This window comes from Terrapene carolina, unplaced genomic scaffold (assembly GCF_002925995.2).
Source record: "Terrapene carolina triunguis isolate 2854851 unplaced genomic scaffold, T_m_triunguis-2.0 Scaffold211, whole genome shotgun sequence".
In the NCBI taxonomy this organism is placed as follows: Eukaryota; Metazoa; Chordata; order Testudines; family Emydidae; genus Terrapene; species Terrapene triunguis.
The window spans coordinates 31089011-31115262 of record NW_020664562.1 but is presented as its reverse complement, the minus strand read 5'-3'; the positions used below and the strand labels follow the sequence as shown (position 1 = coordinate 31115262).

The window sequence follows — 26252 nt, the reverse complement described above, 5'->3', positions numbered from 1 at the left end:
ACGTGTTATGCTTACAAGCATCTTATTATTTTAATTTCATATTGCATGTGGCAGTCTGACCTATGCATCTGTAACAAAGATGGTATTCGTTTTCATTTCTGACTAGAACTGAAATAGATTTAGCAGTAAGCAGAATATGATGATCATAAAAGCCTGTTTACAGTATCATGATGCAGTGCTAAAACACTGGTCTCTAGTCTAAACTAAGGTTAACATGGGTGTTAGTGCAACAATAGGAGATTCCCAAAAATTGTCCATGTAGACCTGTCTGAAAATACTGTGTTATAACACTGTTAGGTCCCAAACTGTGTTTCATAACTCTTTATGTGTAGTTATGTTTGTAGTGAGGATGGTGTGAGTCTTGCATGGGGTACCCAGAATTATGAGCCCCTGTGATATCCATCTCAGCTTCAGCAAGTGAGAGTTGGCTGCTGCTAAGATGTGTGTCAGCTTCCTGACACAGCAGCTTGTCTGCCTTGCCAGCAAACTTTTGAGGACACTGCCAGTTTAAACTTTGCCGCAGGTAACAATCGATGAACCCCAGTTCCCCAGAGACATCTCTCTGCAGTGTCCAGTCTCTCCCACTGGACACGCCCAGAAATTAAGTTCACTGCCTTCAAAGAGACAGAGCACACACCAACCTGTTTGGCTAGCTGCGAATTCACTCTCTACTTTAAAACATAGCACTGAGATGGTTTTATAATAAAACAAGAATAAGTTTATTAACAAAGAACAGAGATTTTAGTGATACTAAGTGAGAACAAAAAATAGGTCTGGTTACAAACAAAACAAAACATGCTTCTAAGGCTACGTCTACACTACACAGCTTTTATCAACACAGCTGTGTTTGTTGCTACTGCCGTGCCACTAAAAGTCATACCATGTAGCCGCTGTTTGTCGGCTCTCCAGCCGACAAAAAACTTCCACCCCCAATGAGCGGCGTTTGCGTTGTCAGCAGGAGGGTGCTCCTGCTGACAAAGCACTGTTCACGCTGGCGCTTGTCATCGGCAAAAGTTTTCTTTCGGGGAGGGAGGGGAATTAACAGCTCTGAAAGACAAAAGTTTTGCTGTTCAATTGCCAGCGTAGACATAGCCCTAGTGATTAAAACTCAATTTCAGCAAGTTGCAATCTTTGTCTAAGCAGGTTTCTCACTTACATTAAGTCTCCAGCAACTCTTGCCTTTCACTTCAAGAGGATCCAGCTTTCCTAGGCTCAAAGGCAGCTGTATGCTCTCATCCCCTAAGTGAAGGATAATTAAAATGTCTCCTCAGCCCCCTCCCCCCTTATATTATCCAAGGTCTATTGTCTCTGTTTCAAGAGCCAGGAAGGCTTTTTAGGGATGTGGAGTCTGTTGTCCCCCTCCCCCAATGTGATTAAGTGTCTTCTCCCCTGTTCATTTAGCTTGGTGGCTTTATTTACCTTATATGTAAATATGCTTTCAATGGGTCAAGCTTTGTAAGCCAGAGGACAAATAGGTGAATCCATAGTCCTTTGTCCAAGCCAAACTTGTTTATCAAGTTTGCCCTCAAAATATATTTTAGGAACACGTTTTCAGCACACAGGCACAATTCTTTACACCCCATCTGTGCGTACATCATGCAATGATACTCATGACCAGCATATCACCAGTTTACATAAGATACCTTATGTGACACCTTTGAGTTATATCTTATGACAACAATGAGTGTGCCAGGCTTGATGTGCGTTATGTTATGTGGGGGGCGGGGGGCTCTGCCAGTTGTTAGTGGTGGGCACCATGGTCACAGATGTGGCCTATAAAGCCCACTTCATACTACAAGTTATAAACCATCTTAAGGAAGGTAAAGTTTAGAAATAGTTAATGATGTCATGTCACTTTTATAGAGCAACTTTCCTCATTAGATCTCAAAGCACTTTAGAAAGGGAAGTTTTATTATCCCCATTTTACAGATGGCGAAACACGCATAGAGGTGAAGTGATTTGTCCAAGGTATCCCAGGAGATCAATGGCAGAGCTGGAATAGAGTTCAAGTCAGTGCTTTGCCCACTTGGCCACACTGCCTAATATGTTGGTGCAACCCATAGGTTTTAAAATCCATTTCAGAATTGTGTTAAAGAACAGTGGTTGAGCTGTACTTGATGTTTTTGGTAATGGCTTAATTTCAAGTGCGATTTAAATATAAGTAACCTGGTTTAGTTGTAGTCTAAACAGAGCTTTAGCAAAGTTTTTTGCAGATCAGCATTAGGACTTGGTGCTCCCAGGCAATCCCTCAAAACACAGCACAGAACCTAGTGCCTGCATGTTACTGGCTGCAGTGGTTCTTCCAAACTGCTTAATGCAGGTCAGGTCAGTATAAACCAGTGGTGGGCAACCTGCGGCCCATCAGGGTAATCTGATTGTGGGCCATGAGACATTTTGCTGATGTTGACCATCAGGCACAGCCCCTCACAGCTGCGGTTCGCCACTCCTGGCCAGTGGGAGCTGTGGGAAGCAGTGGGCTGCAGGGATGTGCTGGCCGCCACTTCCCGCAGCTCCCATTGGCCGGGAATGGTGAACCGCGGCCACTGGGAGCTGCAGGAGGCTGTGCCTGCGGACAGTCAACGTCTGCGGGCCGGGAGACATTTTGCTATCAGATTACCCTGATGGGCTGCATGGTATAAACTGTAAACCACTGGTATAAACTGTGTCAGAAATCAGAGTTGGAACACACTTGATTATCATATAGTAAAGAATCCTAAAGTTTCTTACTCTGTCCTATGATGGCATTATAAAGCACATCTGAACTGGGTCCCAGAGGATAGTGTTCATGTTCACACACTTATGAAAATGGTTTAACATAACCACGTACCTGTTTTGAAAGAGTTTAACTTTGTACTAGTGTGAGGGAAGTTAAGACATGAGCAACACTGAATCTTAATTCTTCTTTTAGAAAGAGGGCCCTATACCATAGGTGCTGACTCCGTGGATGCTCCAGGGCTGGAGCACCCACAGAGAAAAATTAGTGGGTGCTGAGCACCCACCGGCAACCAAGCTCTCCCTGCCCCCCAGCGCCTCTCCACCGCTGATCACTCCCTTCCCCTTCCTCCCAGCGCCTCCCACCTGCCACGAACAGCTGTTTTGCAGCATGCAGGTCTGCTCTGGGAGGGATGGGGAGGAGTGGCGATGGGGCACGGTCAGGAGAGGGGGCGGGAAGAGGCGGGGTGGAGGCTTGGGGGAAGAGGCGGGGCAGGGACTTGGGGGAAAGGGTGGAGTGGGGGCGGAGCAGTGGCGGGAAGAGGCAGGGTGGGGGCGAGGGCTTGAGGGAAGGGGTGGAGTGGGGTCCGGGCCTGGATGGGGGGGGGGTCGAGCACCCCCCGGGTAGAGGGGAAGTCGGCGCCTATGCCCTATGCTCCTCTTACACTGGTGGAAAACGGGTGTGTGATCAGAACAAGAGTATCTGCTATAATAGAGACCAGTGAAGACATGGGGTGAAATCCTGGCCCTATTGAAATCCTGGCCCTATTGAAATCAAAGGGAGTTTTGCCATTGACTTCAAAAGGGTCAAAAGAATTTCACCTTAGCTTTTTTATTGATTTCTCTAGACTTGCACTACAATACCGTTTTAACTAATCTTAGCTTTTTGTAACATTATTGTCAGTCTCATGTCTCTCATACGTACTTTGTGGACGAAGTCTTCAGGATAATAATGTAGGCTTTTTTTTAGTGAACTATTACTTCCAGTGACGTCCTGAAATAAATTTGAGGTAAGCACAGATTGACTATCCAGAAAAGTAATTGAAGTGATCAGTTTACTTGTCAAAAAACCCCAATATATTACCCAGTTCCAATATTTATTTTCAGATAAAATATTTGTCCTTAAAGATTGCAGTTGATTTAATTCCAGAAGGACTTTGAATGTCAAAAGAACTATTAACCTGCCTTTTCATTCAAAAGAGATGTTCTGTTTGTGCAATATATGGTGAAACACTGAATTACAACTACTCTAATTGTTTTTCATTATCACTCATTCTTTTCCTTACTGTGCCCTTTCTGCTGCCTCCTTTCTAGAGGAAAAAATGCTGAACTTTCAATCTCCTAAGTACATACACATATTTTTTCTAAAGCTTGTAGATGGATCAGTGCTCCCATAAATATTTTGAAATCATTGCACTCTTGATAAAATATTTTGCATCATATAGATGGTAGTTAAATATGAATTACTGTTATCTTGATAAGCTTTACTCCGAATCCTGCTGTTTAGATCTCTCTTCTGTTTGTGATTTATACTGACAAATGACTTAATGCTTAATTTTTGTAATTGAAAATTTATATAAATATGTTCCTGTGACAGCTCTGGTCAGAGTTGGGTAGTACCGGCAGGTACTATCGAAATCTTCCTCACAGCTCTGCCAGTGTACCGCATTGTGCATGTTCAGCACTCCTGAAATTCTAGCTCTGGATGTCTCAAGTCCAGGCTTGCCAGATTGTCATCAAATATTGTGCTGGCTTTTGCAGGGTGGACAAATGTTCTTTGGGGATGAGAATAAAATCACAAACTCACTTTCACATTTGATTTAGAAACGCAAGTGTTGAGGTGAAAGACTAGTCCTTTAACCCAAAGATTGTTGCAATTCCCAGATTGCTAGTAAAATGAGTACTTAAGGGTGTATTAAATTGCCATTTTTGGCTAAACTTCAGCATAAACATTTTTTTAACAACCTGATGTCTTCTATTGTGGGATTAAGCCATGTTCTTGCAGAGGAATGGACTTGATGGTCTAGGGCCTGGCCCTAGAGTGACTTCTATGTGGCTGTTCATAAAGTTAAGCACATTTGTAAGTCTTTGCAGGATTGGGGATTTACTGTCTTTAACTATTTTGATTCTACTGAGGATATAAAAGTTAATTTCCTAAACTGTCAGCACTTATGCATTTTTGTTTTATTTTAAAAATTATTCAGTTCAGAGAAGATAAACACATCATTATAAGGTACATACAGTACTACTGCATTTTATTAGAGCGTAGTGGAGCATACATAGGTAGTGAAAATAAAGTATCGTCAAGAACGTGTTGTTATAAACTGGAGACATCTGCAACATGAGACTGGAGCATATCCAGAATTCAGCAGTAAGTATTATTTCTCGTAGTACTGAGCTGAAGGGGCATTTTAGGGATGATTCCAAAGAATATTCAGTCGGGCAAAGAAAATCATCTGGGATAAATGAGAATATGAATACGAAAGACACTTTCAGCATTGAACTGAATAATATAATAGAGTGAATGTTCTCTTAGCCTTATTCAAGCGTAAACAGATAAACTAATTTCGAACTGAATATATAGTTACTTTTTTCTGGTCAAAACAGGCATAATTTTAGTTAACTTCTTCAGCAGGAGTTGAGGGCACTCAGCACTTGGTAGGATTGGGTTCTTAATTCTGTGTTTTCCATCTAAGCTCAAATTTTGGCTTCAGTTATGTGCATGCGTATGTGTTGGGCTAGTCTGGGCTGTTCTGCTACCCACCCGTTCTTTGAATGGAATTGAATAGCTATGATGGAGCACATATCATTTTATTAGTCCATTGGTGGAGTTTTGCTTTCATAAATCAGAGCACAAGCATCATGCATATATGTATATACAGTAGATAATAAAATCCATTTATCCAGACTCCATCCCTTCTAAATTTGTGTTGCCTGGTGCACATCACTTTCTCAGTTCCTTGTCCTGTATTTGAAAGCCAAATAGTCAAATATTTTTGACCTTCTCCTAAACACTTTTGACAAATGGGGTTTGTAAATAGATCAGACAGATTTTCGCCATCTACAAATTCCCATTTGACAGCCCCAAAAGATTTTGTATAAATGATTTGTTTTAGATTATATAATATAATATGCACCTGAATGAATAAGATAAGGCATCAAATCAGACATATTATTTACCAAAATATTAAATTAATATTTGTATCACGCTTATCCACCAGTATAGGGGATTCTTACTGATATTTCAAGTAAAAATACCTTTTAAATAAGCAAGTGTCTAAAATATAGTCCTAGCTTTCCAAATGGGCTTTCCATCCATTTATCATTAATTATTATTTGCTGTTCATTCCTTGAGTAGCCAAAAGTATGCTACATTTCATATTAAAGAAAAGGTAATGGTAGTCTTTCTCATTGAAGTCAATGGACTGGGGTTCTACTCTCTATCTTGAAGAACTAGTACACTAGAGAGCTTGATGTGAGTGGGAGTTGTGCTGACATGAGTTAGGTTGAGGTGTGACAAAGTCTGGGAAGGCAAAATGATGGAGGTAAAGGTGGTGGGGGATAAGGATTACAAATACAAGGGCATGAGTGACCTCCGTAGAATTGCACATCTTGTTTTTAGTTTCTAATCGAGTTTGTTATTGTTAACTGCTATGTGCACACTGCTATGTGTAACTTTCTCCTCTGGTTCAGTAATATCTGTAATACTGAATGGCACCTACTTTCTAAATGAAGATACTCAGTTTTCATTATAAAATCAATGTTCCCAAATATTGCACATCTATCCATTGATTTATACCCACTGTTAAATATTTAAATGCAATATAACTTTTTTTCTCTTTGTAGTTAGTATTTAAATCATATATGTAAAAGTATTAAGTCTTTCTTCTGTGCCAAAGTATTCTGTTTAGATGGCAAGCTCTTTGGGCAGGGACTGTCTGTTTCTGTGTGTAAGTACAACATCTAGGACAATGGATCTCAATCTTGGTTGGAGCCTCTAGGGGCACGTGAAGTACAAATATGTGCATAATAATAAAAATACCCATGACTCTTACCTAACATACATTGAGACAGTGACTTTCTTATGCTTCCCAGCCAGAAATGAGCAGGTCACTGATGTGCAGGGCTGTGAGGATGTGCTTTCTGCCCTCATGCGGGAGCCTTGCTGCAAGGGAGCAGGAGAGAGTGCAGACGCAGTGTAGAGCACAGTTTCCATGGTCTCCCTTAGAGTAATGCAGCTCTTGGGGGATCTGCCAGTTTGGGGGAACTGAACACCCTGCTTAGTCCATTCCTCTTTCATCATGATGGGAGAATTCATAGGAAACTCCAGAAGAGGAAACTCACATATTTTACTGTTCCCTGTATGGGCATGACCCATGTGTGGGATGAATGGTCCCAATGACTCTATGCTTGTTGTGGATTGCCTGATAATCTGAAAGACTGTTTCATGATAATATTTTCCAAAAATGTTAACACACAACTTCGGTGCTGAACCAGATTGTGTCAAGTCATGTTTTGTGTTGCCAAAGGGCAATTCCTGCTCATCCTTATTCATCAAAGCAAATGGGGAATTTTTTTTTATGAGTAAGGTCAGCATGATTTGGCCCCAAGAGGTTGGATTCCCAAAGAAAGCAGAAGGGATTGCAGCATTTTGTGGCATGCATGTCAATGACAATATATGCTGTTACACAGAGCTGCTCTTTTGACAGTGACATGCTGCCTAGCCTATTTCTTAAACTGCTTGTTTTTGGAGCTACATTCATCTGAAGAGATTCTGACTTTGTCACATAAATTCTCTGTGGCCGAAGAGATAATTGCATTTCTCAATATTTTGCTATTTGGAGGAGTAAAATGTACTTCCTGTAATTCCACATGGGATGGGTCTGAGATTAAATTTTTGTACAGGATCACATTCCAGCTATGGAGAAACATCTTTTCCATTTATTTTAATTGCAGTTCTCTGAACTTACTCTAACTCTTCATTGTTCTTTTATTATCTTTATTGAAATGCAAGAGTGGTGCAGTAGTTACAATAGGGAGCTGGGTTTCAGTCCGGCGTCCCAATTCCAGTTAGCTCCTTTCCCCTCTTCCCCCCCACAGTTTAGCTAGTTTAAAGGGCCCCTAAACTGCCTGGAACTGACCACCTTGGGAATAGCACATGTAGGGAAAGTTCCTTGGGTAGAGTACAGCTGGCAAAATGGCTCTTCTACATGCCCTTGTGCCTCTTGTTCTGAGGTGAGAAGGGAAGGGCATGTTAGTGAAGGAGGCTATATGGTTGGAGTACAATTTGCTGCCTCTGTTCTGGGCAGCTGCATGTAGAATTCCATCACTGGGGCCAGATTCTCAGCTGATGTAAATCGGCAAAGGTTCTTGGAGGTCAGTGGTGCTCACTGCTTAACATCAGCTGAGGATCTGGCCCTTAATTATTACTAGTATAGAGGAAAGCATTCTTACTGCCTTTGTTTTACAAGAACTTCTATACATATCACTTTAGTACGTGTGTGTACATACGTGTTTTAATACAGTGGTATTACCCTGCAAGTTTATATCCAATGTATTTCTCATGCTAACCCTGAAGTCTGTCTCTGCATTACTGCTTTCTATATCACACTTTTGTGTCTTGGCTGATTAAATCTCCATATTTCCTTACTCTGAGGTGTATGAAATCTCATCACATTTATATCTGCTCATTGCTTTCTTTCTGCAGTTTATCTCAAAAAAAAAAAAAAATGCTGAATCTCCTTTTATTTCCTGACAAAATAAAATAGCTTTAAAGTACAGTAGATTCTCTCTTATGGTCTCTGGCAGTTGATTTTTTGGTAGCTGAATCATACATTTGAGAGGGCAAGTATTTCCGAATGGAAAATTTCATAAAGAAGGGATATCAGTGTTTATTTCATGAGCTTCAGGCTAACTTTCTGGAGGATGCTGCAGCCCAATGAAAAAGAATTAACTTTTTATTTGAACAAGGATAAATTAGTCCTTGAATTAGTACAAATATGTTTCTGAAGATCGCTGGTGGTAATGTTAAATCTCTTCACTCATCTGGCCAAGCAGCTATTTAAAAGTTGCTACTACATAAAAAAACAGTGCCATAAATAGCGCCCTTAGTATTTCTGTTCAGCAAATTCGAGAGTTTAAAATAGAACTGGTTGAAACTATTCCACTTTTTTTTATCCTTACTTTTGTTAGTTTGAGATGTTTGAAAACTAGTAGGTTGATATACATGGTTCTTTTTTCTGCTGCAAAGAGAAAGAAAAAGACAAAATGTCTTGATAGGAAAAAGATGATAAATTTAGTGCTAGACCTTGCTAACACTACAACCTGGCTCTGCAGCAGGCTGACCCATCCAAGGAAAATGCTGACCTGGTGCACAAGCTTAAAAAGAAATAGCCATTACTCTCGCAAATCCAGCACATGGTCCCAATTCAAGCCCATTTCAAGAGCTTACTTCTTTCACCTCATCTAAAAGAAGTGAACTAATTTTATAGGGGAAAGAAAAGAGAGGTTTTTGCCTGGAAAAGGTCTGCAGGATCTGGCTCATTATCTTTACTCCTAGAATCAATATTATAAAGATTACTATCCTCTAGAGATTATTTCTTCTTCAGACCTGCTATTTAGCCCAAGTAGGAGGATCTGAGACTGAAAACAGTCTTTTCTGAGTCCTTATGGAAAAATAAATCTTCTGTTGTGCGTTGATCAGGCTTGCAAGCTTCATTGGGAGAAACAGCCTCATTTTTCCTGATCTGGTGGGCTCTGGATGGTCAGACAGCTTTTAGAGTATGTCCTTTAACATAGGGAGAATTCAGTTATCATTCCTGTTTGATTTCCTCTGAATGAACTGCTAATGTACTAAATGGTTTTATTATTGGAACATTGCTATGAACCTTTTTATGAGCCCGTGTTTTTAGGTGTTTATAAATTTCTGGGGGGGAAATTGGCTGTTTTGGCTGAAATTTCAGCTGCTTATTGTCAGTACAAAGGAATTGTTGTATAGAAAGAATTTTTGTTTTGGGTTTGTTTGGAGGAATCTCTGGTAAATTTATATCAAGTTTGCTTGTTTCAATTTACAAACTAACATCAGGAAATTCGAAGCTCTGATTTCTGCAGCAGCCACAATTAAACCCTGGTACCACATATACTTACAAACCTCATATAGTACCATACTTAAATAATTATTGTTGCTGTGGGAATCAGAGCTTTGAATTTCCTGATGCTTGCACACAAGTATAAAACGAATTTACAATGCTTTATTTAGAGAGAGGTAGCTATGTGAACCATTGGGCAGATCCTAAGCTCATGTAAATCTGCATAGCTCCATTGATTTTACTGGAGTTACACTAATTTATGCCACTTTCGGGACTGATACAGCCTTTAATTTAATGATTTCCCACCCTACCCTCAGAAATATAGTTTCTTTGAATAAAATAAAATATATCTGTGGTGGAACCATAACTATATCATATCTTTCTCAGTCATAGCAACACATTACATAGAATTGACTATAAATAGCGGTATATTTTTTGCACTGTGTAGAATTAAATCATGGGTTTATGCTCTATTTTATATATATATATATATATATATATATACACACCTAGGGTAATGCTGGATTTTCACAAATGTTGTCTGTCTTCATAAGTGATCTGTTTTTTCTCAAGTTTGGTAAAATTCCAGTTGGCCTCAGCCTTTCAGAGCAATAATTTGCTGTATGGGACTGATCTGGATTGCAGAGATTAGACTAGCCATGGTATACAGAGGAGGAGAAATATTTTCAACTTATTTATGTGAGTTTATGTAGAGTTCATGTCAGTTTTCAAACGAGGTATCTTTGAATGCTTTCTAAAAGTAGTCATGGTATAGTTTACTCATAGACTATTTAGAAATTGTTTTTCTCCAGATTTGGCAGTATAACACTCAGGAGGTTGGGAGGAGAAGAAAGCCAGATGAAGACCGTCATCACAGTAGTAAAAAGGGTCTAGTAGAATAGTAGAGAATCTCTTCTCTTGCAGCAGCCACGTGGCTCTGGAAGGGGAGAGGAGCTTTTGGTTTTATCAGATACAGTACTTACCAGACTGAGACTAATATTTAAGACAGAGCCCTAAAATAGTGACATCACGCTCACTTACCAGCAGCTGGCATGGGAATGGGTTTTGCCAGAGCATTACTTCTGGGTCTCACCCTCATTGTTCATATTTACTAGAACCAGTTGAAAAAACTTCAGTGGAACAGTTTTCATTTGGAAAATGCAGTTCCATCAAAATGGAAATGCTTTGCAAAATAACAATGATTTTAACAAAATTTTATTTTGGGAAAGGCAGGGTAGGAGAAAGGAAAGAATTCTTTCCTATGTTAAAACAGCCCATTTTTGCCATTTTTGGAACAAAATGTGTTGATTTTTTTCCCTTTCAAAATGATGTTTTGGTTTGATTTTTAAATTTGGTGGTATTATAAAATAAAAATTAACTGAAATTGAAGTGTTTTTCATTTTTGTCAAAACAAAATGTTTCAAAACATTTTTTTTTCCGGAAATTCTTTCCTGGAGAGTTTGGGTTTTATTCTGAATCAGAATGAAAGCAAACTACAAAATCTTGAAATCCTCCACAAAAGAGTCTTTCTGTTCTCCACCCAGATTTAATATCTATCTCTGACTTGCATGCCTGCAGTTAGTAAACTTTTCAAGACCTGCTCATTTCATTAAAGACTTTTAATTTGCTACTTGATCCAAAATAGGAAGCATTCCAATTTGGGCTCAGTTACTGTAGAATTGATTATGTTCTTTGGCTAAGATAGTTGTGTACTCAGGTCTTTTTTGCTTGAAAAATCATATACTGAATAATCAGTTTTGGATAGCTGCCTAGACTGAGATTGGATCTTTGTCCTGTGGGTTGATAAATTCTTTAAATGGTAAATATGTGACCTAAACCTTCTTTGCCAAAATAAGTTCACATGGAACATTTCCAGCGATTCTTCCATATTGGCCAGTTTTAATCTGATAAATTCATGTCTTATACCATTTCTGTAATATCGATACTCCAAGCTGTCCAAAGTATCATTATGGATATTTAATTTTGGTATTAATGTGAAATCCTGATTCTCCCCCCCCCCACACACAGATGATAATAGATTAGTTATTTCCTTCTTTAAACAGCCATTAAAGCTATGTCAAACAGTACTGCAGGATCAGCTCATATTTGAAAGAGATCGTCATTTAAATCCTCTTCTTGGCTTCTCACTTTGCTCTAGCTAACTTCTCTCATCTACCTCTGTGTTTCTGCTTGCTGAATATCATAGTGATAGGAAACCAAGTGCTAGCTATGAAACTTACTTATTGCAGATTCTTCTCCAGCTTTTAACACTCTTTTAAACTACTTTAATAATGACATCATATATTTACATAACAGTATTCACTCACCGTTGAAGTGCAGCCAGTTACTTATCTTGTAAGCTCTCTGGGGCAGAGACTATCTTTGCTCTCTGGCTATGTCTACACAGCCTGAGGAAGTGAGCCTTCCAGCATTGGTCAACAGACTCAGGCTAACAGGGCTCCCATTTGTGCTCTAAAAATAGCTGTGCAGATAGTGCTTTGAAGTTTTGATTTGGGCTGGAGCTCAAGCTCTGAAGCCTGGGGGGGGGGGGGGGGAGAAAAATAAATCATCCTTAAATGAAGATTAGATCTTTTTTCCTCCTCTCTCTTTAATAATAAAAGATAAGTTTCATGACCATCCTTATTAGGATTTATAGTGTGATTAATTTGTTTGTCAACAGTTAAAAAATAAAACTTATTTAGTTGTAATTTATTTCTTCCAACTAAGTAAATGTAATAGCGATTCACTCTCCCTGCTGTTTCAGTGCACAGCCTTTAACAAACACTTCTGTAAAGCTATTTGTATAAAAGTGAGCCAGTTTTTTTTATAGAGCTTTGAGAATATTTTACAACACTAAAAAAAGTCACATTCACTTTTGCTTAGGCCCAGATCTGTAGATGTTCTAAATCGCCATCGATCCACTGGCTTAAATGAATATACATGAGGATTGGGCCCCTAGTGTTTAAAATATATCTTTGTTTTCTCAACCCTACAAGACACATGTACTATAAACAAATAACTATGAATAAATGTCCATTTCTGTCGAAGAAGTGAGGTTTTTACCCACGAAAGCTTATGCCCAAATAAATCTGTTAGTCTTTAAGGTGCCACCAGACTCCTTGTTGTTTTTGTCTTTCTAATGACCACCACTATGGGTTACAACCAGAGATCAAACCCATGATTGCCAGAGCTAAAAGCAGCAGCCTGCCTTTTGAGCTAAGGGAATAATTCTTCTAGCAGGCAGCCAACACATTAACTCTGTGGACTAGTCATTAAATGGGGATGTACAACACAGTGAACAGTGAGTTTCACTGGTTCACAAATCAGTTGACTGCTTGAAGTCCTTGTGAGACCTGTGCATCAAGGGCTTGCAAGATTGGGCCCCACATCAATGCATACAGTGTTTTTGCACTCTAGAGGACAGGGAGGGGAAAAGGCCTTCATTATGTAATTATGATCTTTTTTCTCCCTCTTTGTATGCTCCTTCTGAGCATGGGTCTGATTTTTGTGGCATCCTTTAAGTCAGTAGGAGCAAGGAAAACTTACGGAATTCAGCCCTATATTGAATTCTTACATAATATAGACACAAATAATAGACTTGAAACCTAAGGAGCATATGATATTTATAAAAAATACTACACATAACAACCTCATTCTTCATACCTTACAAACAGCCTTACAAGGGCAGTTTCTTTAGCTGGCATCTTTTTAGGCACTATGTGCCTTTGCATTGTATGTGGAGCTATCTACTATTTTCAGCTCCAAAATTTCTTAGCTTTCCACTCAAATAACCCAAGAACATTGAGACTGTAACTGATTCTGGGCTTGTCTACACAAACATGTAGTTTGTGGCATGGCATGGTGTAAATCTATCCTGCACTAGCTTGCCGTGCACTAAGGCTACATCTACACTTGTAACTAGGGGTGTGAGTCCCAGCTTGCATGAACCTACTCTTGCTAGTTCTCATTGAGTAGTGTAGCCATGGAAGCACAGGCAGCAGCAAGTGGTGGCACAGGCTAGCTGCCTCGAGTACGTACCTACAGGGTCAAGGTGGGTTTGTACTCAAGTGGCTAGCCACTGCCCTGTGCTTACTAGCCATTAGTGTGCTAGCTAGCCATTTCCGGGGTGTACAAGGGGATAACATGCAGAAGACATATTTGTGCCCCATTATGGAATGCTCCAGGAGTGGCCCATCATTGGTTTTCAAAAGAGCCAAGATTGGGGTTGACAGCTTCCTTCTTGTGGTCTCTTGCTGGGCACAGTTTGGTACTCATGTATAGGTCCTAGACCAGGGATTGGCAACCTTTGGCATGCGGCCTGTCAGGGAAATCCGCTGGTGGGCCAGGATGGTTTGTTTACCTGCAGCGTCCGCACGTGCGTCGGCAGTTTCAGCCAATTGCAGCTCCCACTGGCTGTTCCAGGCCAATGGGGGCTGTGGGAAGCGGTGTGGGCCGAGGGTTGTGCTGGCCAACTCAACAACTGCACCAAGAACTGCTTACACCTCTAGGTCAGAAGTAGCTGGATTGTCAGACAGCAAATTACCACGGAGCCTTATTTTAATCAAAATTATAGTGATGTAAAGCTGGAATAATTTCTTTGACATTACAACAATATAACATCTGTGTGAGATCAGAATCTGTCCTGTCCCATGAACTTTACAGGATGATCAGTGACACCACCTCTAATTCTCTGATCTGAGTTGAGAAACTATACAAATGTGATACTTGAACAGTGGTATGTGCATACAGCAGTATTCTCTGTCCTAAGACTTTTGAATGTGTCAACTGACTCACTAATAATAAAAGTGACCTTTCATTATTTGATTGGAAATCTATTAATATAGCTGTAGGCTTTTCCTCTGGCATTTCTCACCACACTGCTGTATCTGAGCACCTCACAAACATTAATGATTTTAGCTTCACAATACTCCTGTGAGTTATGTTGAACTCTGTTTTACAGATGGGGAAAACTGAGATTAAATGAATTATCCAAAGTGACACAGGAAGGCCATGGCAGGGCCAGGAATGGAACCCAGATCTCCAGCCAAGTTGCGTTAACCATAAGACCTCCGTAGTCTGGTTATCCTCAGCCAAACCTGGACACCAGAATCTTTTCTGAACTTTGGATATTTGATTTTCCTAATTGGTAGCACCAGCTATCTAGGACTTTGCACTTCCCTTCACCATATATTTTCCCAGGATAGCGTCCTTCACACCTACATAGTGCGTGACTGCTCTCTCAAGGTAACTGTGTTCAGAAGGATAATCAGTGAATTGATGTATGTAGGTGAGTACGTATTAGCAGCAAACGGACATGGACTTGAATGTACACATTGGGCCAGACTCCTACCTGGAGTAGATTTGGTATACCGTCAGACAGATTTATGCTAGTTTATACCAGCTGAGAATCTGCCCCTTTGCATCTCATTTGCCTCTAGTACAGTGGTTCCCAAACTTTAACAACCTGTGAACCCCTTTCACTAAATTGTGAAATCTCATGAACCTCCTCCTAAAAATGAATATTTCCAGGGATTTAAGTTTAAATTTCCTCAGTGTGCTGGATGCGCTTGCTTTGCTCTGCATAGCTCTTGGAAGTCCAGAACCACTGGAGAAAGATAAAGTCTCAGGTCTAGTTTGGCATCAAGTCTGTTTCTGTATTTGGTTTTCAGATGTGCATATGAGGAAAACGCTTTCTCGCACCAGTATGTTGTTGAAAATGATGATAAAACTGTAGTAGTTTTTTCTGCCAGAAGGGGGTACTTGTTTCTTAAACTCAGCCAAAAGTTGATCAATGACAGATTTCTGAAACTCCTTTTCAGTTTGTAATCACAGGAGATCTCAATCAATTTCTTTTTTTCCTCAGTGTTCAATATCTGCATTGAGAAAGTGGTATCATCAAAAGGGTTGTGAATCCAGTCATCATTGCCTGACATAGCTGGAAAGTATTCCCTGAAAGTTGTGCAAAGTCCTTTTTAGGTGTGCAGGTATATTGGTTTTAGTGCACTGATCCAACTGAAGTTTATGTTCTGCCAGGAAGTCATGAAGATTACTGAAACACTCAGTTTGATTGTTTTCCAAACAACTTTCCCAGAACTGCAACTTCTTTATCATGGATTCAACTCGCTCTTGCACATTGAAAACTGTTACATTGAGGCCTGAAGAGATAAATTTAGGTCATTAATTCTTGAGAAAACATCTGCTAAATAAGCTAGGCTCTGGAGCCAGACATTATTTTCCATACTGCTGGCAAGGTGGAAAGGGTGGCTGTTGAGGGGAAAAAAAAAACCTAGGATTTCCGTTCTAAGCTCAAACAAGTACACAAGGATTTTGCCCCATGAGAGCCATCTAACTTCGGTATGGGTCAACAGATAATTGTGTATACTACCCATTTCTTCACAAAGTATGTGAAATATTCTGGAATTTGTTGGCCATGATTTGATGAAATTCACCATTTTCACTGCATGGTCCAGCACTTCCTTCAGTCCCTCAGGCATGCATTTTGTTGAGAGGGCTTGTCTATGGATACTGCAGTGAGTCGGAGAGACTTTTGATACAACCTTTTTTTGTTCGAGCTACAAATCCAGTATACTTCCCCGTCATTGATGTGGCCCCATCAGTGCAAATGCCTAGGCAACGAGACCAATCTGTTTCCTTTTCTTGAAAATATGCATTAGTCAGATTGAAGATATCTTCTCCACTTATACGTTCTTCCAGTGGTCGGCAAAACAACAAGCCTTCTTCAACCATACCTTCATTCACATAATGTATAAGCAGTAGCAAAATAGCTAGATTAGCTACATCAGTTGATTCATCCAACTGTATAGCATAATATGAACTATTTTTCACTCTATGTAGTTTCTATATTATTTGACAAAGGTACCATGTTAGTCCTTTTTGCAGCCTTTTCTCCGAGCATGCAATGAACTACGTCTTTTATACATGGACCAATCGAGCTCTCTGCTATGGTATGGGCTCCTGATGCTTTTGCTACTCGGTAGTTCACGCGGTATGACGCTTCAAGTGCATTTTCATTATCAGAACTTGCTTTGGATATAAAACTGGTAATGTCCCTTTTCCTCTCAGCTAATTTTCTTGAAAAAAATCAACAGGCTTGTTGAGTTGTGCAGGATGCCTAGTTTCTAAATGGCGCAGAAGTAGAGAAGGTTTGAGGCTGCAGTTTTCTAGAACATCACCACAAATTACATACAGTGGTTTTGGACGTTCTTGATGACCAATGCATGTAAAGCCATATTTTATATAATCATCGTCATATTTTCTTTTCTTTGTAATTGACTCTCCAGGACCATCATGATCATTAGACTTAGATTTTCCATAGTGTGGACTTGAGGAAACACTAGCTGATTCTTGCATCTTTACACTTTCCTTTTTCAGCCACTTATCCATTGAACTGGTCTACAAAAGTTCTAATAAAAATAACACAGTTCTAATAAAAATGCTAACCACCAACAAACTAGAAAATGAGAAGATTCACTCACGTCTCATTGAAGCAAAACAGCACTCCAGAGAGAATGACTTGGTATTGAATTACTGAGGCACCTTAATGCTGCTACACTGGCCACAACGTGGTTCCGGCTGGTATGGCGCGCAAACACCTTTTCTTCCGCCACCAGGGCTGTCCCTAGGGGGGTGCCCTGCGAGGGACAAATTAGCCTTGACCACCCCCCATGTATAGCCCGGCCCCTGCTCACGCTGTCCTTCATGCCGCCCAACTTCCCCTGTCTGCCAAGGACAGGGGTCCGAGCTGCCACCTGCATGCCTGGGGTCCCAGCTGCTGCCCTGTCCACCATGGGGCTCAGACTGCTGGCCCCGTGCTGGGGTCTGGGTTGCCGGCTCCGCACTCTGTGGGGCTCGGGCTGCTGGACCCTGTTGACCGGGGCTCAGGCTGCCCACTTAGCACTCCACTGAGCTCGGGCTGCTGGTCCCCGCTGACCGCCAGGGCTTGGGCTGCCCGGCTCCAACTGCCCAGCGCCGCGCTCCTTGGGGCTTGGGCTGCTGACCCCCCGCTGACTGCTGGGGCTCGGGCTGCCGACACCAACTGCCACAGGCTTGGGCTACCTGCCCCCCCACTGACCGGGGCTCGACTGCCTGCTCAGCGCCCCATGGGGCTCGGGCTGTCTGCCCTGCAGCCGGGTCCTACCTGCTGCCTCCCATGCCCGGGGTCCTTTGGCCGCCATTAGGAAATTTTCCTGGCGAACCCCCAGTAATGTGCAAACCCACAGGGGTTCGCGAACCCCAGTTTGGGAAGCACTGCTCTAGTACAAGTGTTATACGGTTAACTTTATGGCATTATTCCTGATTTACATCCATGGAAAAGAAAGGAGAATCAGGCCATTTATTTTTCACTTGTTAAGATTTGTTCTTGCAGCCCTTACTCCTGTGAGTAATCTTTACTCACACAAATAGCTCTACTGACTTCACTTTCACTTTTTAAAAACAAACATACAATAAAACAGGTGCAACATTTCCTTTTCTCCTGTTAGCTTTCTTATCCACAGCTCTATAGAAAAGCCACACACTTGGTTTTAATTTAACTACAAGGGCCACATCCACAGTTAGTGTAAAAGAGCACATCCCATCTACACCAGATGAGGATATGGCCCATAGTTTTTAAAATAGGGAGGAAGAGATCATTAGGGAAAAATAGAAACTTTAGACCAAATATTGTTGTAAATACTGCAGTGTAAAACTAGGTGTGTGTATTTGAGTGGCAGCAGAAGTACATGCACCATGTGATGTTATTCTGGGAACTCCTTGCTTTTTAATTGACTAGTATAAAATAAGAAATCAAATAAAAATGTAATTATTGCATGGACTCTGTTTTGGCTCAACAGTAACTTACATTCTCCATTTACAAGCTGTGACACTTTTATAGCAGTGCTATAGGTAAGTTGGTGTCAGCACTTCTTTGATAACTCCTAGGTTTCAGGGAATATAAAATTGTAGATAAAAGATGTATACGACTTCTTTAAAATTCCATTGTTGATAAAATGCTAAAAAATTGAATCTTCTAGGCAGCTTGTACTGACTGTTGCAGCTTTATGTACGGTACATGGCCTCTTATAAATGTCAGTTGTTGAGACTTCTGGAAGAGTAAAATATTTAAATAACTTTTTGCAGGAATAAAATGCAGACTGATTATTTTCCCACAAGTTTTTGGGGAGATATGCAGCACTACATTGTCACCGCCGTGTGTGATTTAATGATAATATGTAATTCGGCCACAAATCTCTTAGCTATATTAAAGCTTGTCAGACCATGCATTTCTACAGATAGGATCTTCTACTGGTCTGTGGTGAAACTTATGGGAGGGGGAAGAGAATTCTGCAAACTCTGTAAGGTATATGAAGACTCCCCTCAAGGGGACTGAGGGGCACATACAAAACCCATGGAGCCTAACAATCTATTGGGGGGGAAAGGTTGCTCTAACCCATAAGATTCTTATATTTCCATATAGAAAGTGGGATCCTAAGCCAGTGCTGGTGCTAGCCCAGTGGGGGCCCTAAGCAGGAATATTTTTGTGTGCCCCCCCAACATATGCTAATAATTAATAGGGGGGCTTCCTTGACCTGCTTGGGCCCTAAGCAATTGCTTAGTCTGCTTATGCCTAGCGCCAGCTCTGCTTTCTAGACCCATCCTCTTGGTGGCCTACTTTTATGCCGTTTCTTGCAGCACAGGAGGGAGCAGTGGGGGAGAGATGGGTGTGGAGTGTTTAGGCTTAATGTACAAAAGCCAGTAACACAGTATGTCCTGTTTGGTAACTAGCTGTGAAATGTGCTTTTTGTTTTGACTCGTTGGTTTGTAGGTCTCTAAATAGGAACAGGAAAGCGACTAGCTGCTGTGCCATTTAGCCTATTAGTTGTTCTCATGCCATCGAGATCCAACTGGAAGTGAAACACAAGTTATGTGATATTTATATTTGGAGCGTGATGTGGAATCTTGGCACCTTCTAATTTTAGTTGCATTGGGGGAGGCCTCTATGGGGGTACTAACCTTCTGCAGAGATCTGAAGGATGTCAAGTTGGAATGAGGGGGGATTTATAGCTGTTGAGGGAAATGTTTTAAACTTTTTTCACCAAGCATGTTGGGTGTTGAAAAATGATGCTGCGTTTTGTGAAACCTAACATAGGAAAAAGAGGTGGCGCTGCTACTCACTGTAGATTATCCCCTTGCTCTGCAGTATTAAGTTCCTTAGTTCCACATATTCTTAGTTTCATGGGCAGGGAATTCTCGGGTTGTTCATCTGTGCCAACCTCCTCCAACAGAACCTGGGCTCTCCCTTCTTACTTTTGTTTTCTGAGGTTAGGGATCGGGGATGAGTATGCAAGTGGCCTCCCCCGGTTATCTGGCTCTTCCTGCACCTTTTCTCTGAGGATCTAACAAAGGGGCCCCCTGCCTCTCACCATAACAGAGGCTGTTCTGGGGCAGGAAGCAACAACATGACTGAGGCACACTTCTCCCAGGCTTGCTGCTCTGGCTGTTTAAATACTATGGGGCTGAAATACTTACAGTAATGCCACCTATGATAGGATTTGGGGATGGTTTGCTTCCGTTAGCCCAGTGCAATATGGCTGCCTCATAGTGCTTAAAAGGCTGGGATAGCAGGTATAGAAGGAGTGTTTTCCTGGGCCCACTTAGCTCAGACTGTGGATGGGCTAGCCACCAGAAGGGCCTTACTTGGATTTGGAAGGTGGCATTGGCTTTCGCTGCTGGCTTCCCAATAAAAGAAGATGGGAGAAAACAACTTGCTTCTCAAAGAGCAGTGGAATTTAGTAGGCAATTGTGCCTCTTCAGAGATAACCATAGTTAAGTATGGGGATAGCCTGCACAATTGGAAGTGGTCTAATGGAGAAAGAGGCTGGGAAGATTTCCCCTCCCCCCCATCCTCAAGCTTCAATCGGGGTACGTGGCCGAGGATCTTGGACTTGTCAAAAAAGAAAGAAAAGGTCTCCATTGGGTTTGGTTGCTGGTTGGAGGAGGTGAGACAACCAAGTCTGAAGCAGTGAATTATTGGAATGTTACATTTATCTTTAAGGAATCTGTTTCTGCTTATGATAACCCCACAAATCATCATGAACTCGTCATGTAATAAATGTACATGATGCTTACTGATTAGCAAATCAAGTTCTCTTCCTAATACTGAAATGATAAAGTTCTAGTGGGTTTGGAAATGCATTTGTGCATGTCTAGTGCAAATACTACTAAGGAGGGGAAGGGATTATTTAACATGATCAGGGAGTAATGGGCATAGCTGTGGTATTTAACATGTTATGTCTGTCAACTGTATAGTACAAATTATTTGCAAATACAAATTTCCACTATCTAGTAATGAGATAAAGTAAGAGGCACTATGGTAATACAAATAAAAAAATAAATATTTTGAGAGAGAAAAGAAAAATTTAGGCTAAGTATCAAAAATCCTTTCCTTTTGGTGAGATCTATGAAATTGAAATAATCTTCCAAGGAAAGTAATGGGAGCTCTGTTACTGGGCACATTTAAAACGAGACTTAGGGTGACCAGATGTCCCGATTTTTATAGGGACAGTCCTGATATTTGGGGCTTTTTTTTATATGGGCTCCTACTACCCCCCACTCCCGTCCCGATTTTTCACACTTGCTATCTGGTCACCCTAACTAGACTGGACAAAGCACCAAAAGCATATCTAATTTATCATGTACTTATCATAATAGTGTCTAGGCACCCAGTTCAGTTAATAAAATGAATCCTGAATTATTGTGTCTGAACAGACTATTAACACTTATCCTCCCATACAGGGGAGGGTATCTTATAGAACATTATATGTAGGTGTTTAGAGGTCAGAACAGAGTCTTTTTCTTCTTCCTCCCCAAACAGATTGTAGAATAATTTAGTATTGGTAAGAGAATAGACTTAATTACCTGCTAGGGATTTTCCATCGCTGGTTTCTGTGAACCTGATTTCCAGAATCTTTGGTAGTCTTTGCAATTTGCATGCTTGCATGGTTAGATTCTGATCTGACTGGTTTTATGTCCGTGTTACTCCATTGATTTCAATGGAGTTATTCCTCTCTTATACTACTTTTAAGTGGGATCAGAGTCCAAACATATGACTAATAATCAGAAAATGTTATTTTCTCTTTCATTCACTGAACATAAGCTGGAACGCTATGTAGAAAGTATTTTAAATAACATGGCTGTTAAGCAAAGTTTTATAGTTATGAAAATGTTTAGATATCTCTTTATCTCGACATGTTCTATGTAAGGATTCCAAAGCTTTCAGCACTTTGTGGAGTATATACATAATTTTTATTTGGGGGTTTGCATATGTCCATTTTTTGCACAGACCAAACTTGTAGATTAACTGTCCTAGCAGTTACACCTTACCAAATAATGTAAACCATAAAAATTATATATCCAATTCAGATATCTTTTTCTGATCTTAAAATGATACAAAGGAATAAATCCACTATTAAAGTAAATATTATTTCCCTATTTCAGCACTATAAATAATGGAAAATTGATCCTCCTTAAAAGTGATTAACACTAGAATGGAAAAGAATCATAGAAGTTTTATAGATTAATATTCTAAAATTCACTATGTGTGTGGAAGAAAAAAATAATACACAGATTTAATAAAAATCAAAATAGAGAAATTCTGTTTCTTGGAAAGCTATGCAATCCCTTTCCCCAAAATGTACAGAATTCTAATTTGGATTGCTTAAAATTGCAGAATCCAAATTTGAACAATAACAGATGGATTTTTAGAAAGTACATGTAAATAAGAGACCTCGACGTATGTTTGAAAACTATAAATCTGTATTTAAAAATCATATAGTGAATAAAATAGACACACTTATGATATCTGCTTTTTCAATTATTTATACCATCGTTTTAGCTCTAATTCTGCTACTTTTTCTTGTGCTTCCTTTTGCTGTAGACTAGTTTTATGGAATGAGTAAGTGGTGTGTGTGTGTGTGTGTGTGTGTAGTTTGCAGAATTATGCTTCTAATAAATAAAATGAAAAGCTTTCATGAGAATAGATCCCATGCAGAAGCCATAAGAGTCCTCCAAGTTTCAATGGACTGTTGATGTCAGAGAGGAATGTGCCCAATGACTGTAGAGTGGAAAGCAGGTTCAGAGAAGCTGGCTTAAAGCTGTTTATACTGGCATGGCACTCAGACATTCCTCACTTTCATACCAATTCCCAGCCATCTTCCTGCCAAGCTTACCAGCTTTTTTTCAGACAGTCTCTATGGGTCCTCCAGGTCTCTCTTTCACATGCTCATACAGAAACATTCATACAAATAGATGCAGTCACAGTTCAAGTTCTTCTCTGTTGAACCCTTCAACTTGTAGTCAGATGCAGTGCTCTACCTATTTGCAGCAAACCAAGTTCAGGAGCCGGGAATACAACAGGTTATTTTAAAAATGTCAAATAAACAATTTGGATTCTTCAACAGTAGTTTTCTTTCCTCACTCACTCTTCTTTTTTTCCTTTTCCTTTTTTTATATTCCCTGTTTGTACAAATGCCAGACTAGCACTTGAACAGCCTGACCTATCCTTACAACACCTAATAGATCAATGTAGTCGTAGTGTCAGTTATAAAGTATCTTGTTTCCTAATTACTTTTCTAACTCACTTTATGGGCTTTGGAACTGGTACCCAATAGTGCTGCATCCTTTTTGAGTCTGATATAATTTGGACCTTGTACTCCTACTAAAAATGTCTGATGCTTTTAATGTTGTTAATCTAAAGAGACAATTTAACATTCCCCAGCAGACTCACTCAGCCAGAGGAACCCAGGTTGCAAGTCCCTGGTGGCAGAAAGCCTACATGGAGAGACAGATGTCTCAGTGGCACAAGACTCTGTTAGCCTTTGCTTATTGAGTGGTGTCTCAAAGCTACCCACAGCAGCCCAGAAAGTGGGTGAGGCCAGCCATGAAGAGAGGGCCTGGTCACGCTGCCTTTCAGATGCATTGAATCTGTGTCTCTCCCAGGCTTCCCCTGTCAGAAATGGTCCTGTTGAATGGCATCTGGAAATGAAAGCTGCCTTCCTGTGAGGGAACTACAAGGGCAGGCAGTAGCAGTAACGCTGGAATACAGGTGTAATTTACTCCCAGTGCTTCTGAGAATGAATGAAATCCTCTGAGTGTTCGTTAGCAAGAGGGGATGGATTATTGGCCTAAGCATCAGGTTTGCAATATATATAGGCTCTTAGGATCCGCTGGTTTGAATCTTGGCAGAGGCAGCTCAACCCTTTGTCTTTGAGGTAGTTTAGTTGCATTCCATTGCAGTTTAATGTGCATGAAACCTTAGAAAACAAAGGTCTTGTGCTCTCTAGACAGATTTATATTTTCAAAATGTGAGAGGCTAGGTCTATGTGTAAAAATTTCCCAAGTGAAAATGGCCAATAGCCGTATAAATGAAAATCTACATCTAGAGAACCCATGGCATATTTTGTATGACCAAAGATTTACCTCGGTATCATTGGCCACTATATCTACTACTCCCTATTTTGCAGCTGGCTGCCAGCCAGCCCCCATTGCAGGGGTGGTTGCATTTTAGTAGCTAACCATTAGAACTGTGCAGAGAAAGGTAATTCTATTTCATAGAGGATTTTGGTTGTTTGAAATCTAGTTCCATTCCAATTGGGAATGAAAACCAGAAATTCTGAAATTCTCTGCAAAAGGGAATGGAGTTCCAGGGCAGTTCTCGGGGAGGTGGGGGTGGAGGGGGCGGGGGTTGCCAAGAAGCCAGGTGGCCTCACTGGCAGAAAGCTAGGCAAGGTACTGAACCTTGCCTGGGTTCTGTTGGAACTTCAGCAAAATTGGGCTGTCTTTGCAAAATGATCTGATTTTTGCCGAATTAGCAAATTTTATTGAAACAGTGCTCTGCTGGAAATTTTCTGATTACCTCCATTAAACATAGATATTGTTTATAAGATCATTTTGGGATTTTTCTGGATTGAAATGTGCTATATTCATACAAAGCATTATTTTGTTATTGAGCATTAATCTGTGGGAGGATTATCAGATAATGCTTAGAGAGAGTAATTTGAAATAATCACTTCAGTCACTTGCATGTTGTTTTAAAATGGTTTTCTAATATTTAATTAAAAATATTCCGTTTTCCAGGTGACAATGGCCAATATTGGAATAAATGCAGATCGTTCAATGGAAACCTGTGAAACAATACTTGTTGTTCTCCGAATGGCAACGTGGAATCAAATATTAGATCCCTGGGTATACATTCTTCTAAGGAAAGCTGTGCTGAAAACCCTCTACAAGATTGCTAGGAGATGCTGTGGAATGCACATCATGAACTTGCATATGTGGGAACTCAGCTCCATCAAGAATTCTTTAAAGGTTGCAGCAATTTCTGAGTCACCAGTTAGTTCCAAACAAATAAATCAACAGCCACTCAGCTCGACAGGGCAATAAAATCAAACATGGCGTATGAAGAAATAATGGGAGTGTAATGACCATACCCTGAGAACATCTTCAAATTTGTTAGTCTTTGTGGTAATATGAGGGTAAGTGGTTTGGTATTTGTTTCAGATTGTGAGTGGTTTGGTCTTATTGGTTACCAGTTTGATATTGCTATTCCAAGATGTGCACTTGAGTAACTGTGATCACTTTCAAAACATTTTTGGGTGAAAGAAGTGTCTTTCAGAAATGGGGTTTAATCAGACAAGACAGATTTCAGAGTGGAGTTAGCTCCACATCACCGTGCCTGCAGCAGCAAAAACACAATCATCCACTGACTACAGAGCACAATGGCAGAAACTGTTACGCTGGGTGTCATGAGTACAGATGGTCACCAACACTAGGCTCAAGGAACACGTGAGGAGAGGGAATAACTTGTTGGTTGGTAATAGAGAATCTTTTGTTATATAGTGGCACCTCGGTAGTTAAGTGTCTTCATAGCTTTTTAAGGTCAGAAGCAAGGCCGGCTCTAGGCACCAGCAAAGCAAGCAGTTGCTTGGGGCGGCAAATTTGCAGGGGCACAAGAATCCAGCATGGGAGCTAAGAACCAACAGGGGGGCCTGGGAGCTGTAGTTCCTTGGTTAGCTCCCTGCCTATAGAGCCAGCCCTGGAGCAGGGAAAGAACTACATTTCCCAGCATTCCCTCAGCCGCAATTAACAGGAAAGGGAGGGGGAAGGAGTGTGGAACTGAAACCTCATGCTGCAGCTTGCTGTGAATGGTAGGGACAAAGCCAGCTCTAGGTTTTTTGCCGCCCCCATCCCAGCCCTGGGCTCCCCCCGCACCCTTGTGTTGCCCCAGCCCTGGACTCTCCCCCGCCCACACCCCCTGCTGCCCCAGCTCTGGCCCCCACCTGCACCCCCCTGCTGCCCCAGCCCTGGGCTTGCCTCCCACCCGCATCTCCTGCCACCCCAGCCCTGGGCTCTTCTCCCCCCCCCCCCCCCCCCCCCCCCCCCCCCCCCCCCCCCCCC

The 26252-nt window shown here is 41.0% G+C and overlaps 1 protein-coding gene across 1 annotated transcript in view; it reads left to right on the top strand.

Annotated features, from left to right (window-relative positions):
• LOC113407460 (prostaglandin F2-alpha receptor-like) overlaps positions 1-25775 on the top strand; it is a 29744-nt gene extending 3969 nt beyond the window's left edge. The window contains exon 3 of the mRNA XM_026656010.1: positions 24933-25775. Within this exon, the coding sequence (XP_026511795.1) occupies positions 24933-25238 (306 nt within the window). The 3' untranslated portion in view covers positions 25239-25775. The remainder of the gene's footprint in view (positions 1-24932) is intronic.
• Positions 25776-26252: the final 477 nt, after the last annotated feature.